The sequence below is a fragment of the Rhineura floridana genome, chromosome 10 (assembly GCF_030035675.1).
Source record: "Rhineura floridana isolate rRhiFlo1 chromosome 10, rRhiFlo1.hap2, whole genome shotgun sequence".
Taxonomy (NCBI): domain Eukaryota; kingdom Metazoa; phylum Chordata; class Lepidosauria; order Squamata; family Rhineuridae; genus Rhineura; species Rhineura floridana.
Window position 1 is genome coordinate 24,153,522 of NC_084489.1, and position 16,362 is coordinate 24,169,883.

General features: G+C 44.4%; 1 protein-coding gene across 1 annotated transcript in view; it reads right to left on the reverse strand.

The window, feature by feature from the left end:
• Positions 1-16,362, reverse strand: part of SH3BP5 (SH3 domain binding protein 5) — a 69,772-nt gene that overhangs the window by 41,216 nt on the left and 12,194 nt on the right. Inside the window, exon 3 of the mRNA XM_061586401.1 lies at positions 15,403-15,465. Within this exon, the coding sequence (XP_061442385.1) occupies positions 15,403-15,465 (63 nt within the window). The remainder of the gene's footprint in view (positions 1-15,402; positions 15,466-16,362) is intronic.

Below are 16,362 nucleotides of genomic sequence, written 5' to 3' on the forward strand. Positions count from 1 at the left end.
CAAACACATATATCATACCATAAGCTGCCATGGGTTCAAGTCTGCCCAGATGCATGAAGTGGTAACCTCAATATATAGGCGTATATGCGCATGTGTGCACACACAGAAGGAAGAGGAGTACTTTTTTCCCTCCCACACAATGAGGTCCAAAGGCCAAGCAAGGCAAGAAATCACTATACAGCGCACAAATGCAAACAAGATCCATAATAAATAGTAATAGTTCAATGAAAATGAGGGTAACTCATTCCCAATGTATGATGAATTGGCAAGCTGTGCTGGATGGAGCTGATGGTGGTTGTAGTCCAAAGCATCTGGAAGGCAACAGGTTAGTAGTGTACATGAACCCCTGAATGAGGTAGAATAACTTTCAGTCATGAGCTACCCACTCGCAGTCTCTGTTGAGCCTAGGGCTGATCACACCAAATCTGCAAATAAATGCTGGCTCAGCAGCTTCCCAACGGAGACCCGTTCAAACTTTTGACCATTTTCATGGCTGTTAGAGAATGTTCAGGGAGGCAGAAAATGCTTTCTCACTGGGTTTCTCAGTGAGAACATAAAGCTTCAAATATGAAGCGCCAGTTTCATATACACTTTATCATCTTGATTCAAGGCCACCCAGACCAGAAAGAAGAGATGGCCCTTAGCTCAGTGTTAGAACATCTGCTTTGTATGCAGAAAGTCCCAGGTTCATTCCTTAGCATCTCCAGGTAGGGATGGGAAAGACTGCCCAAAACCATGAAAAGCTGCTTCCAGACAATACTAGGCTAGATGGACTCTGACTCAGTATAAGGCAGCTTCCCATGTTGCCAACTTTTGCTACTCACTCACTTAATTTCTCCAATGACTTTTCAATAACTTTCCCAGTCACAATGACACCTTCCTAATCTGCACAAGGAAAGTCTACAGATTACATCTCGAAGTCTGCTTTGTGTTGCACTGCCAAGAACAGGAACCACTGTGGATGGTTGTTAGGCCACATCCCTGTCAAAACTGGAAAAACCTTGGCACATTCTGCGCAAAGCACCTCATTAATCAGCTCAATGCTCTAGAGTCATTTTGCGGTTGCTCACAGCTGCTCTGCAGCAGGTCCCCCCTCTCCACTTGACCAGCTGTCCTACATCAATGGACCATTCAATATTTCCTTTTTTTATTCTTCATCATTGTTTACAACATTCTGTTTAATTAAAAGCATAACAAATCATCAAATTCTGTCCCCATTTTGTTCCCAGGCTGGCAAATTCCGGTTCAAAATACAAGGCCATGAATCACAGAAGTCGGTAGATCACCCTGATCAAAAGACCAATTAAATGGAAATATGTGGCCATAAGTCGCTTTAATTTACCAAAATCAATTTTAGCAGCACTCCAGTTGAAGTGATTTGCTGGTATCTTCGAGTGCTAAATGGGCATTTCTTCTGCTTCAGCCCTTCAGAAACAATCCAAATGTTTGGGGGAAATTCCCAGAAGAAAATAGGACTGATGTGGCAAACATCTTGCAACATCTTGCTGTGTGTCACACCAACATTGTAATCTATGCTGGCCCTACTACAGTCTGCTTCAGCAGTGCTGATTGACTGAGGATAGAGGTGGGAATCTTTTTCAGCCCAAGGGCCACATTCTCCACAGTAGGTGACCTTCCAGGGGCCATATGACAGGAATGGGTGGGGCAACAGTGGACTACAGTCCAGCCACGCAAAAGTCAAGAGTCTTCTGCATACACATCTCTTCATGCAGGCAAGCAAGAGGAGTGATTACAGTTCAAGGACACTTTCCAATCAGGAAAAAATTATTTATTATTTATTATTATTTATTAATTAAACTTATATACCGCCCGACTAGCAATAGCTCTCTGGGCGGTGAACATAAAAAAATACAATAAAAACTACACAATCTAATAGAAAAGTATATAAAAACGATACAATCTAAAATCAGATACAACAGTTTAAAATTAAGTCGACTTAAATTAAAATGCCTCAGAGAAGAGGAAGGTTTTAACTTGGCGCCGAAAAGATGATAATGTCGGCGCCAAGCGCACCTCCTTGGGGAGACTATTCCATAGTTCGGGGGCCACCACTGAGAAGGCCCTAGATCTTGTCACCACTCTCCGTGCCTCCCTATGGGTCGGGACCTGGAGGAGGACCTTCGTAGTAGACCGTAGTGTACGGGCCGGTGCATATCGGGAGAGGCGTTCCGACAGGTATCGTGGTCCCGCGCCATATAAGACTTTATAGGTTAGTACCAACAGTTTGAATCTGGCCCGGAAGCATATTGGAAGCCAGTGCAGGCAAGCCAGAACAGGCGTTATATGCTCCGACCGCTTGGTTCTTGTTAGCAGTCTGGCCGCCGCATTTTGCACTAGCTGTAGCTTCCGAACCTTCTTCAAAGGTAGCCCTACGTAAAGTGCGTTGCAGTAGTCCAGGCGCGAGGTTACCAGAGCATGTACCACTCATGTGAGGTCCTCCTTACTCAGATAGGGACGTAGCTGGGCTACCAACCGAAGTTGGTAGAACGCATTCCGGGCCACCGAGGCTACATGAGCCTCAAGTGAGAGGGAAGAGTCTAAAATGACTCCCAGACTACGAACCTGCTCCTTTAGGGGGAGTGTAACCCCATCCAGGACCGGGTATATATCCACCATCCGATCAGAGAAACCATCCACCAACAGCATCTCAGTCTTATCAGGATTGAGTCTCAGTTTGTTAGTTCTCATCCAGTCCATTGTCGCGGCCAGGCAACAGTTCAGCACATCGACGGCCTCACCTGAAGGAGAAGAAAAGGAGAAGTAGAGCTGCGTGTCATCAGCGTACTGATGACAACGCACTCCAAAGCTCCTGATGACCGTGCCCAACGGCTTCATATAGATGTTAAAAAGCATGGGAGACAAAACCGAACCCTGCGGGACCCCACATTGGAGAGCCCACGGTGTCGAGCAGTGTTCCCCAAGCACTATCTTCTGGAGACGGCCCGCTAAGTAGGAGCGGAACCACTGCCAAGCAGTGCCTCCAACTCCCAACTCAACAAGCCTCTCCAGAAGGATACCATGGTCGATGGTATCGAAAGCCGCTGAGAGGTCAAGGAGAATCAACAGAGTTACACTCCCTCTGTCTCTCTCCCAACATAGGTCATCAAACAGGGCAACCAAGGCCGTCTCAGTGCCAAAACCGGGCCTGAAACCCGATTGAAATGGATCTAGATAATCGGTCTCATCCAATAGCTCCTGGAGCTGGTCAGCAACCACTCGGTCCAAGATCTTGCCCAGGAATGGAACATTCGCCACTGGAGAACTGGAGAAGGCTGGAGAGCAGGGCCAGTGACAGATGTAGTCTGGGGAAAGTCCCGAGGGCCAAACAGAGAAAGAAGCCTAGTGTGCCACATTTGGCACCAGGGCCTGAGGTTCCCCACCCGCAGCCTAGGGTAAGAACAGCCCGAGTTCACCAACTCTTTTTCTCTCCATCTCGCAAGGACCAAACAAACTGAAGGGGCGCTTCATCAAGGGAAGCCCTCTTGCTATTAGCGCTGAGATCCATTGGTTGGTGCCAGTTTGAAAGCATTCAACCAAATAAACTGGTATTGATTCAGGTTCGTTCTTTGTTCACTAGTCTCTGCTTTTACCAATCCATTTTCCCCTCACAAAAAATATTGATACTGATATTTTTAAAGGAAATATTGATAAAATTATCATTCTTAATATCAATATTTTAGAGGCAGCTTTTTAAAAATCCATTTTTGAAAATCGCCACAAAAAAATCACCACATAAAAATCCAATATGTAACAATAGAGAATAAGTGAATTAATGGAAAATTCTAGCACATCCCCACGTGATCAGGGCTGTGGAGTCAGTCAGTATGTCAAACCTTCGACTCCGACTCCTCTATTTTTCTACTGTCTGACTCCGACTCCTTCATAAATGTCAAATGTATATTAATGTATTAATATTAATGTTAATATTAAAATATTAATTTTATTTTGAAGTCGGAGTCAATACATTTCTACCGACTCTGACTCCACCCAAAATTGCTTCCAACTCCGACTCCACGACTCCAACTCCACAGCCCTGCTTGTGATACAGCCCTAAGAGGAGACGGTACTTTTCCAGAAGCAGGCAATGTGTATCATGGCTCTTAGTGGCAGTGGTTCAAGCACACCAGAACCACCAGCAGGCATGGACCACACAGCGGCAAAAGAAAGTGTAACGCTAAACACAGTTTACACACACCCCAATCTTGACTGTTTCCTGGTCATCACAAGCCAACAGGATCACAGCATATGAAATCGAGCTTCATTCATGCATTACAGGAACAGTGGGTTGTCTGCCTCTTTCGATTAACTTTCACCAAAGTTATAGAAGCATCAAATGTCTGTGAATCAGATGAAAAAAGTCCCCTCCGCATCATTAGGAAATCTCAAGCACTTATTAAGAGCTGAATCAGACTCTCCATCTAGTCCAGGACCCTACATCCTACAGTTGCCAAAAAGACACCTCCGGGAAGCCCACAAGCATGGCATAAAGTCCCTCTCTTCCTGTCACCTTGCCCTGCTCGAGCAGCTGGTATTCAGCACCATACTGCCTCAAAACATGTAGAGTCATATATATCAGCATTGTGACTTGCAGCCATTAATAATCCTGCATGAATTTGTCCAATTCGCAGTAAAAGCCATCCAAGCTAGTGACAACCAATGCATCACGGAGCTAATTCCATAAAAAGTATTAATTTATTTATACTTATTTCTTATTTATATTTGTCACTTTTTACCCAAAGCGACTTACAAACAAGTACAGGCATACCCCGCTTAACATCGCTTCACTTAACGTCGCCTCGCTATAACATACATGCTCCATACGTCCCCATACCCCGCTTAACATTCGCGCACTTCGCAATAACGTACAGTAAGGCCCCGCTTTACGGCGTTCCGCTTTACGGCACTTCGTTCATGCGGCAGTTTTCAGTTAGGGAAAGGCCCCGCTCTTACAGCGCTTGTTCCGCTAATACGGCAGGTTTTTTCCATCGCGTGCCATTTGACATCATTTTCGCATGACACGGCCCATTATAGTCTGTGGGGCTCAGCTTTACGGCGATTTCCGCTTTACGGCAGAGGCCTGGTCCCTAACCCCCATATTAGCGGGGCCCTACTGTACACTTTACTGGCATGACGCCGCTGCCATCTAGTGATGATTGCGTGCAATACAAGTGAAGACAATTGCTTCACTTAAAGTTTATTTTCACTTAAAGTATACCCTCCAGTCCCATTGCGAACGTTAAAGCTGGGTATGCCTGTACTTTTTTTATCTGTCTAAATCTACCGCCTATCCATTTTGTTGCATGACCTTCCTGTTCTGGTATTACAAGAAAGGACAAAATTCTCTCTATCCACTTTCTCTGCAACATTCATAAGTGTATAAACATCTATCATGTCTCCCTTAATCATTTTTTGTCCTGAACCTAAAAGCCCCAGACTATTTAGCCTTTCCTCATAGGGAGGCAGCTTCAACCACCTGATTGTTTTGGTTGTCCTTTTATGCACCTTTCCTCAACAGTTACCATTTTTGAGATAGGGCTAACAGATTCATACTTAGCACTTAGAAAGCCAGTATGATGAAGTGGTTAGAGTGTTAGACTGTGACCAGGGAGACCAGGGTTCAAATCAGTTAGTATTTGTAATATTTTAATTTGTACTATTTTAACCTCCCAAGTATAATTTCCATTCATCTAGATATCAATGGATGCTGTGGCATGTATGTAATAGCATCCAGGCATTAAGTCCAAGGCCTACAGTTGCCATGAACCCTTTCCTTTGGGAAAGGAGTCAGTGGGAAGAACTCACAGAATAAGTGCAAAACAGGCCCACTTTGAAACAAAGGGATTCCAACCCTATTTAGGAAAGGGTTGGCAGGGGCACAAATGAAATTCAGTCCACAAAACCCTCCCTAGTCTTAACATCAGTGGATTCACAATTTGATGTCTTTGGCTGTCAGTCTCAATTCTGGACTGAGAACGTGATGGAGCTATGGGTTGTGAACACAAGGACTTCCAACCCTGGAAAAACTTACAGAGATGAAGTGATTGTAAAAACATTCTGCTGAAATGCAACATTATATTATTTAACACGAATAACACGCCTAAAATTTTCTACATGCTGTACAGATAAGACAGTCCACAGGCTCAAATCCAAAGGATGCAATACAAAAAAAGGGGAATGAGGAGAGAAGAGGAAAGCAAGCGTTGGAACAGCTGTCCCTTTCACTGGCCAATGGATAGGGCCAGGTTGGTTTCCCCTTTGCCATGAGGTTCGACCTTGGAGTCAGGGGGTCCAGCCTCCCAGTAGCCTTAGGTCTCCTGACTGGTAGCAGAGCAAACCACCCTTCAGTTCCCCAGCCCCAGAGTAACATGAATCAGACACAGGATACATACAAACAGGCCAATGGCAACCCTGAAGAGTTTAAAAAGAACTGGGAGGTCAAACATTTGATTTGATTTGTTTTATGTTCACTGCCCAGAGAGCTATTGCTAGTCGGGCGGTATATAAATTTAATAAATAAATAATAATAATAATAATAATAATAATAATAATAATACACAGCATCAACTGAATTTCAAATTACAAGAGGATACAGCCACCCTCCCTATTCTCACCGATTCTGTGTGCATGTATGCATGAGTTGGAACCATTTTACACACACACACACACACACACACACACACACACACACACAGCTTCGTTACTAGGTATGGGTTCTCAGAGATCAGTATTTACAAGCAATGCCCATGAACCTCATGCTCCCAAGTAGAGCAAAGGGATACATAAATAAGGGTCACAACTCATACTCAAGTCATCATTAAATGCTTGCAACGAATGTTGGCAAGAACACCACATTCTGTCTGAAAAGAGGACCAGACTTCTCATACCCCTGCATGCTCTCACAGGCTAGCCACTGTTCCTCAAGGATTTTCAAGACAACTCAAAGTAATTTTGAGGCCTTTCGCTAGATGTAGCAACGGTCACCAACTTGGATGGCTTCAAAAGAGGATGCGTCAAATTCATGGAGGATAAGGCTATCAATAGTTAGGTGCCACAACAGCCATGTTCACTGTTGGAGGCAATATGTCTCTGAATATCAGTTGCTACAAAGCCCAAGTGGGGAAAATGCTCTTGCATTCAAGTCCTGCTTCCAAAATTCTCATAGGCATCTGGATGGCCATTGTGAGAACAGGATGATGGGCTAGATGGGCCTTTGGCCTGATCCAGCAGGACTCTTCAAATTGTCTCATGTACTTATGTACTTCCTCCCAGTTCTCCTACTCCTTTCTACCCCCGGCCCCACATCAGAGACTCTGGATTCACCATAAAGTCTTTATCACTGTATCTTGGCCCAGCAAACTCAGTAAGGCTTCAGATAGCCCTGTAATTTTAATGCAAGAGTGAGTAACATAAAAGCCAAGCGCCCATCCCCTCTACTCAACATAGGGAGGCAGGGAGTGTAACAGGCATCTATAGGTCCATGCCATCACTGGTGGTGTATGTCACCAGTTCTTTTCCATCATGTGGGAGGTCTCTGTCAATTCTTTGGCATTTCCCTCCCCCTCCCCCCAAGGCTATGCACTCATGCTGTCTTGCACCTGACTCCATATCCTCTGGAACTAAGGAAAGAAACCTAGCAACAGTGGTGGCCCCATGTCAGTGAGACAGTGAAATCCGCTCCAGTATTTAGACTGAACTTTAGCACCTTGGACAGCTTCTTGAAAGTTTGAACTAAACCCCAGAGCTGATTCCACAGCCCCACTGACATGGAGCCACCAGCTGCCGCTGCCTGGCAATCTCTCAGGGCAAGGGTATCCCTTCTACTGTCTATTATGCAGAGTCAGAGGATTTAAATTGCATGTGACAAGACAGTTCTCGTCCATCTCCAGCAAGCCTTCCCCAACCTAGTGCCCTCCAGATGCTGTTGGGACTCCAACACCCATCAGCCCCACCCAGCATGGCCAATGGGCAAGGGTGTTGGGAGTTGGAGACCAACACCTGGAGGGCGCCAGTTGGGGAAGGGTGCCCTAGGAAAAGGAAAGCATCCAAAAAGACCTTCCAGCAGTTGTCTGAGAGCCACAGGTGATAAGGAATCCCATGCAAGCAAGTGTCCCGGCTGTCTTATTGGCAGGGTGGCATGCTCTGGCCCCTTCTCTGTACTTAGCAGGGAAGCCAAGTGGACTGCCAGAGGAAGGAAGCCCACCTTCATACGCATCACAGAAATATGGAGGGATGCTGGAGAAGGGGTAGAGCTCTCCATCCCTCCCCTAGCAGACCCCAAGAGGCAGAAAAAAATTGCAGGCTAGTAATTTGTGGGCTTATTTACAAGGCTGAAATTGAAGGCAAAACTTCACTTGATATTAATTGCACATTAACAATTAATATTCACAATTCAAACTTTAAATTGCTTGTGGAGGGGAACAGGATTGGGACTTCACCCCCACCCTTTTCCCAGAAGTGGCTGTTAGCCCTGGGAGATCATGCTTCCAATGGCACCAACAGGAGCTTTCTTCCAAGAATTTACTAAGGGGTCATCAGGACCATGAAGGGGGAAAGGGTTAAAACCTGCCTGTGTGCCATTGTTCTGATGCTACCCCCCCAGTAGGAAGTTACATTTTGAAAAAACATGCACACCGATTCCTTATATGCAACGTCACATCTAGTTTGAGATGGCCCCTGAACAGGAAATGCAGCTATGTACAGAGGCATATGTACACCCAAGTCTTACTAGATCCAGTCTGGGCCAAAACTAGCACTATTAATGCCAGGACAGGTAGCATGGTAACAGAAACACTGTGGAGGGAGGAGGGAGCTTGTAATTTGAAGCAGGACTGAATTTCATGGGGTAGCTCACTCATATTAAAGGCATTATGTCCATACACACACAAACGCCTGAACATTGCTGTTGCAGTAAAGCAACACTCGCTGGTCTTAAACAGGATCATCAAGAGTTCACTTCACCAATGCTTCAGTCGTGAGCAGGAACATTAGGCAAAGCCAGGCATTAAAAATCCCTCCGAGAACCTCCATAATCCTTTGCTGGAACATTAATGCTCAGCTCTGCACTTTGTACCAATGGAATTATAGATTTTAACCAAGCCTAATCAAAGGCTCATTAAGAAGCAATAGATTTAATTTATATGAAACCATCCATAGGCCAGTGCCTTTCACAATCCATTTTCTCTCTGCCTTGCTGAAACCACCATCGCAATTCACAAAGCACTTCCAAGCCATCAGTGGAGCAACAAATACTCCAGGGTGCAACATACACATGGACGGAGAGGGTACAGGATGTTATTTATCATCTTCCAGAACTGAGGATGATAAAGATATTGACTTTGCAGCCTGCCAAACCTTTAAAAAAAAACCACCACTAATATCATTTTGGCTCTTTGACTGTCATGGAAATCATTCTCACCAAGTAAAACTGCTTTTTGTTTGACCACATTACATGGCTACAACTGCCAGGCCTGTGCATCCATCAACATGAACTCAATTTGACGCAGGAACTCACCCTAAATGCGCCAAAGATTTGCCACAGCATACCAAAAGCTAAATTCACCATACAGTGGCAGATGCCCACAACCACTCAGAATGCACTGGGAGCGGCTGAATGTTGGCACAAAGTAGTCTATCACAGGCATTAATGGTTGTGAGAATAAGCGAGGCCTGCAGAACTCATGACTCAGCAAGCCTTACAAAGGCTATCAGCCTTGTACTGTGTCAGATCCCCAATTTATTGATGACATTTACATTCCACTTTTCCTCCAAAGAGCTCACAGCAGCACTCATGCTTCTCCTATACCAGCAGCCGGTTTTCCTCACAACAACCCTGAGAGGTAGGTTAGGTTGAGAGAGTGTGTGTGTGAGAGAGAGAGAGTGAGAGTGAATTGGTCCAAAATTCACATTATAAGCTTCACAGCTGAGCTGGGATTTGAACCCGAATCTCCCTAGCCCAGCACTCTAACCACTATGCTGCACTGGCTGCTTGATCACCCTGCACTGTTGCCGATATATGCAGAGAACAAAACCAGGTTTATCAAGCATTCACCTTTGTGCAAGCCTAGAATAGGCCCATAAAGAAAGGCCTCCAAAGATCAGGATGTGGAATGATCAGTCCACCACTTCAGTGCCTCTTGCGCCATAGAAAAAATGCAAGAGAATGCCTAATTGAACAGGGGTCATCAAAATGGTGCCTGTGGGAGCAACAGCACTCTCAGGATCATCCTCTGGCATCCACAAAGCCTCTGAGCCCCACCTCCCTGCTACCCGCTTGGCCATGCAGTGGCAAAGGTAACTACCTTTTCCTTCTTTGGACAGTACATAGAGCTGAAGGAGGAAGCTGGAAAAGTGACACTCTTTCTCACTTCCTCTTCCAGCTGATTGTGTTTTTAAAGCTCATATTATTTCTACTGTGCCCAGCTTTTACCTTGGAAATTGGGTGTATGCACAACTGTTCTTTCTCTTTCTGTCTCTCTGGCACAGACTGATCCAGAGAAGGGAGAAGTGACCAGAGGGGGTGGTGCCCATGCTGGCCTGTAGATGGGAGGGCAAATGGGGGCACGCCCCCCCCAGAGCTGTGCTTCACCACCACCCCCAGGATTTGGGGGGGAAATTATCTTTTAATTTATGACATGAGAGACAATGACAGCCTCCATTTAAAGAATGATTGCTTGTTTTAAGAACAGAAGCAATGTAAGAATAAGACACTCTGAAAAAAACAGTGAATAAGGCAGGGCGAGTGCACTGTAAAAGCCTCATCTGCCCCCTCCCAAAGTCTACTCACTCAAAACTTTCCTTGACTGAGGGTGGATTTTTCATGATCGCAATCACCCTATAATTACTTAAGTGATCCTGGGGGGAAAAGCCTGTATAGTCACAGGATCCTTGAAGAGTTAAACATTAGAACTTTGTATTATGGGCTAGAGTTAGACTCCATGCCTTGGACTTCCCTTTGCTCTGCTTTTCATTTTCAGTTGCGCAGTCTACCCAGTCAGCATTAAGGAAGCATGTTTGTTTGCCTAAAGTAAGAAGTAAGAGTTTGTTTATTCTGCAGTTATTATAATGAATAGAGCAGGATTGGGCGCTTATTGCTCAAGGGTGAAATAAAGAGATAACTTAAAATGATCTGAAAAATTGCTACCCTAAGTTATCATTCACTCTTTTAAAGCACTCACTGTACTCACAGTCGCAGTGGCTATGTTTCTTCTTCTTTTTCTTGATTACTTGATGGTAAAGGATGAAAACAACTCTAGTAGAATAGAAACATTGCTGTGTATACTACAGTTTGCTACCTGGCTGGCTGGACACCTAAGCTGTAACTCAGGCGTAATTTCTGGTTTTCACAGTATGTGCTACTCAGCATGAGGCCTTTCCAGGGTTTCTCTGAAGAAACATCAGCCCATCAACCAGAAAAAAAAAATCCAATTGTTTTCCACAATTAGTTTCCAATTGCTTGGTTCGTCTTTTATAAAGCAGCCAGTTAAAAAGTTTCCCCTTGATTGTCCAACAGGAAAGAAAATCTAAAGGCAAGGAACAAGGAGGGACTCTAAAGGAGGAGTTCACAATCACACCCTATGGTATTTATTTAATACCATGTCTGCTCTTCCCTAAACTTGTAGTATGGACAAGTTTGTTTTTTATGTGGAATCTAAAACTGAGATACCTAATGCAGCATCAAAACCAAGCACACTGTCTTTACCAAAGCAGTTCAGTTCATGAAGAATCAGAATACAAGGACAGACCACAGGTGAAAGGGGACTGCAGCTTTAGGCAAAGTCAAGCTGAGACTGGTATTCCTGGGAATCTCTCAAAAAAGGCTGAGACAATTCAACAGATTAAACTTCATTCATTAAATTAACACACTTTCTGGATTGAGAAGGAGAGACAGGGAAGGTCACTACCTTTCCCTTCCCCCAGCCTGGCCCTCACATCCTCTCCACCAATGGGGGGGATTTGCTGGCACTACGCACCTTTCTTCCCCAAATGCCCCACCCAGAAATGCAGTTGCCCCATCTAGCAAGGAAGGCTGGCTACAAGGCTGCGCCCATGGCACCCACTTGACAATTCCAAATGTGCTCAGGAGCTTTAAAAATTGGCAACTCCTGGGCCACATTCACGCCAGACATTTAATCCACTATTATTCCACTTTAAACAGGTATGGCTTTTCCCAAAGAATCCTGGGAAGTGTTGTGAGGGGTGCTGAAAGTTGTTAGGAGACTCCTGCCCCCCTCACAGAGCTACGATTCCCAGAGTTCTCTGGGAAGAGGGACTGACTGTTAAGCCACTCTGACAACTGTAGCTCTTTGAACAGGATAGTTGTCTCCTAACAACTCTCAGCACCCTTGACAAACTACCCTTCCCAGGATTCTTTGGGGGAAGCCATGACTTTTTAAAGTGGAACAATAGTGGAATAAATGTTGTATAGTGTGAATGTGGCCCCGGTCTAAAAAGAAGCAAAGCAGTAGAATGTACATCACCTCTGACTATTTTATCTTCCAATAAAAGTGCTACTGACCAAGTTATTGGCATACATCAGGGGCAGGTAGATGCAACTCTCCTGTGCCGCCTGCCACCAGCCCCCACCCCTAAATTACAGACTGGCATGTCCTCAATTGACCTTTGTTTGTGAAGATCAGTGTCCAGAGGACTTACTAGAGACCTCTTATCTGAAATTGCTGCATCTGCCCAGAATAGCCTTTTCCAAGTCCCTAACTGACAACCTTGGTTACTGTCAGCTGGAGGTACAGAACAAAAGTTTAAAATGTCAAGCAACAGGAATTCAGCATTAAAGCAAACCTCATTATCACTACTTCTTTCAAAATGGCCTAGGAAACAACAAAATACAAAATTTCAGAAAAACAGGAGCAGAGACCTATGTACATAAGGTCACAAAGTGGGCTCAGTTTATGAAAATTTACATAACATGTAGTCAAAAAGAAAAAATACAACTGATGCCTTTTACCCCAACAAAAAATGGTATTATGTGCCTTCCTATGCTAACAGCAGGAAACTGGACATCTAGTCAAAAAGACTATATTTCTAAACAGCAACAGGAGAGAGAAAACCCTTTTAAGACACAGGATGGGGAACTGGTATGTGCCTTTCCTCCTCCCCAAATGTCCCACCTAGAAATGCCCCTCCAGATGTTGTTGGATGATATCTCCTATCAGCCCCATGACTGGGGATGATAGGAATTGGGAGTCCAAGAACATCTGTGAGCCAAGAAGTTCCCCATCTCTGCCTTAAGATTCATTTCATACCATCAGTTCCAGCAAATACATGCATAGATTAACTTCTGCAGAACAGAAAACATCGCTGCAAGCTAGGAGATAACTAGACTCATGCAGGTGTCAGGGCCCAGCCAGGGGAGTCCTTGTCAGAGGAAGAACAGGAGGCTCCAGTTTTGGACCCAGCCCTGGTTCAGGCTCCATCTGAGTGTGAGAAGCCAGGGTCTGATGATGAGGCCCAAGATGGGCCAATGGCACCCAGGGCATGTTTGGCCTCTGACATCGAGGCTGAATGGCCCCAAGCCTGAGGGAGAGTGGTCACCTCAGTCACCAGCTGGAGACCGGCCCATGTAGAAGAATGCCCGACTACAGGCCCAGACTCTTCAATTATAAAGGACTCCTCAGGAGTAAAAGTCTGGCTGCAGGTGATCAATGGGAGTCAGCTGAGGTTCGGGGTGTGGTTCAGCAGCTCCAGGATAAAAAACCCAATACTAGGCTGGAAGGGATACTGGAACAACGTCCATACTCCTGCCCAGTCTAAAAATTACCTGTGGACCCCAGACCTGTCTCGTCTTGCCCCTTACCTGCACTGCTTACTGTCTGCTTAGCTTCTGACCCTGATTCTTGCCTGATTTCCCTGGTTTTGAGATAGACTCTGACTTCAGATCCACCCTCCATACTGCCCTTGTGCTGCCCTCACTTGTGTTTCTGCTGGGGAGTCTCTCGCCTCCTTAGGGAGCCCAGTGAGAACAGGACAGTAGGTTAACACTTCAATTCCTAGAGCTGGTCCAAGGTATTTTGTTGAAGCAAAAGGGTCCTTTCCCCCTCCCAAGTCAAGGTACAGAGTTTCCAAGGCCAAACAAGTTATTTGGGCACCTGGGGCAAAAAAATCTAAATGCTTCCCCCTTCCCTGACAATAAAAATGCAATAAATAATATGTTCAGTCATTAACAACTTGCTGCCCTTTCATGACACCTACTTTGCCTATCAGTAGGGCCAGCCCTGTCCATTCAATGTGCACAGCTATACAAGGATTATTAACAGGCATTAAGGGCAATGTCCCATACCCCTTCATTTCTGTCAAATGTGTGGTTCAACTTTCCCCAATCTGGAAAAGAGGGAAGGGAGAAAAAGTCCCACAGCTCAGTATTTTGGAACATTCTATGACTTGCTTGCTCTGTACTGGAATATTTTGCCACTGATATGAGAAAAAACACCCCATTTTCAGACCTTTCTTGGAGTATTGAAGTAAGCATGCACTAACTTTCCAGCTTTCTATCTGCTGTGCTGACATTTCCTCATTTTGAAAGTCAATGAGCAAGTTGCGAGGCCCAAATATAAGTTTTGAGAATATGTGCCCACTCAGCCACTTTAGTCTACAAAACTGGCACTTTTACAAGTGCCATATAATATTCATTCCACACTTGCAAGAAACCCATCTTTTAAGAGTGGAAACAGCTATTCTCCGGAACTCCCTGCATATTAATATTAGGCAAGCACCTCCGTACTATTTCTGACACCTATTTAGGCAAGTCTACCCAGATGTGTACTTTTATTGTGTGCATTTGTTTTTAAAACTGTATCTTGATAATTTTATTATGCCTAGATATCTTCAAAGACTACTGACCTTACTGGTATTTTCTTGTGAATATTTTCTATTGGTTTATGTAAGTCACTTAGAGGTTTTCTTAATTGAGCGGTATATAAATCTTGTAGAATAGAACGACTTTCATTTTGAAGCAGTGTTTTGTGATCCTGAAAATGTTGACAGAAGCACTGCAGCAGGAGAGAGAAAGCCCTACCAAACTCAAAAGCACTGTTTGCGTACCTATATGTAGGATTAATTATCACTTTGATTAATAGGTATTATCCTTTGGAACAGGATACCAGAGGATTAATGGAATTCAAAGCAGGTTACATAGTATTGCCATTCAATTCCAGTCCCTGAGCAGGAGATGTGACCTACTTTTGCTTCGTCTACTGGCTTAGTCCATGCAGACATATTTTTATTATTATATAGTTTTTCTTTGGGTGGGGGAGGTAAAGTGGCCGTGACAACAACCCAAATACCACTCTCAGCACACATACATATGTACATACACATGATCTCTCAGAAGAGCAAGTTTATATAAAGTTGGGAAATACAAAACAGTACCTCAAGCTCAGTTTCTCTCCGATTGATAACATCTGTGGATTGATTCAACTTTTCTAGTTCCCCCTGGAAGAAAGCCAAAAAAACACATATTGAGAAATAAGACACTGACAGAGCTGGGAAGGAGTCGGGTTATTAAGTGTCATCTGGCATTTCATAGAGGGGCCTCAGCTGGAATGTTAAATGGAAACAGAAGGGTGGAAGGCATTCCATAGCGAGCCTGAACTTTACTGCATCAAGGTCTCTGTGGTAAGGCGGACGGGGAGATATGAAGAGGGAGAGACTGTGGACACCTTTCGAAGGGTGCATTGAAGATTGTGTTTTAAAACGTTATCCTAGTTTAACTTCTAGGTTGTTCCTCTTTAGGACTGAGTGCAAATTGAGAATGAAGCCTTTGCCAGAGTAGCGAATAAGCAAATCCGATTACCAAAAACAGGTTTAAAATGAGAGCCCAAACCATTACTCAGTTATAGGCAGATCCAAGCTCAAGAAAATGCAACTCATTTTTTTCTCTACCCCCAACATTTAAGATTCCAAGTCCAATCAGGATGCCCTTTTCTCTCCCCCATCCCTTTTCCTTTCTTCTAACGGTGCTAAAATTAATTACTATAGAAATTATTTAATTATATTCATATCCCACTCCTCCTCCAGAGCTCAGGATGGCATACATGGTTCTCTCCTCCACCTCATTTTATCCACACAACCATCCTGTGAGGTTGTTTAGAGTGTATGCCTGATCCAAGATCACCCAGTGAGCTTAATGGTTGAGTGGGGATTTGAACCAGAAGGTCCAGTATTCTAATCACTAATATTTAGCATTTATCCAACCTCTTACAGGACCTATATGTTTCACATACAACAGTGATTCTTACAAGAGAGCTATAAAATAAGCCATTAATCTCATCCCCCATATTGGGTTACAACAATTTTAAAATACAGCATTAAACACAACCTGAAATTACA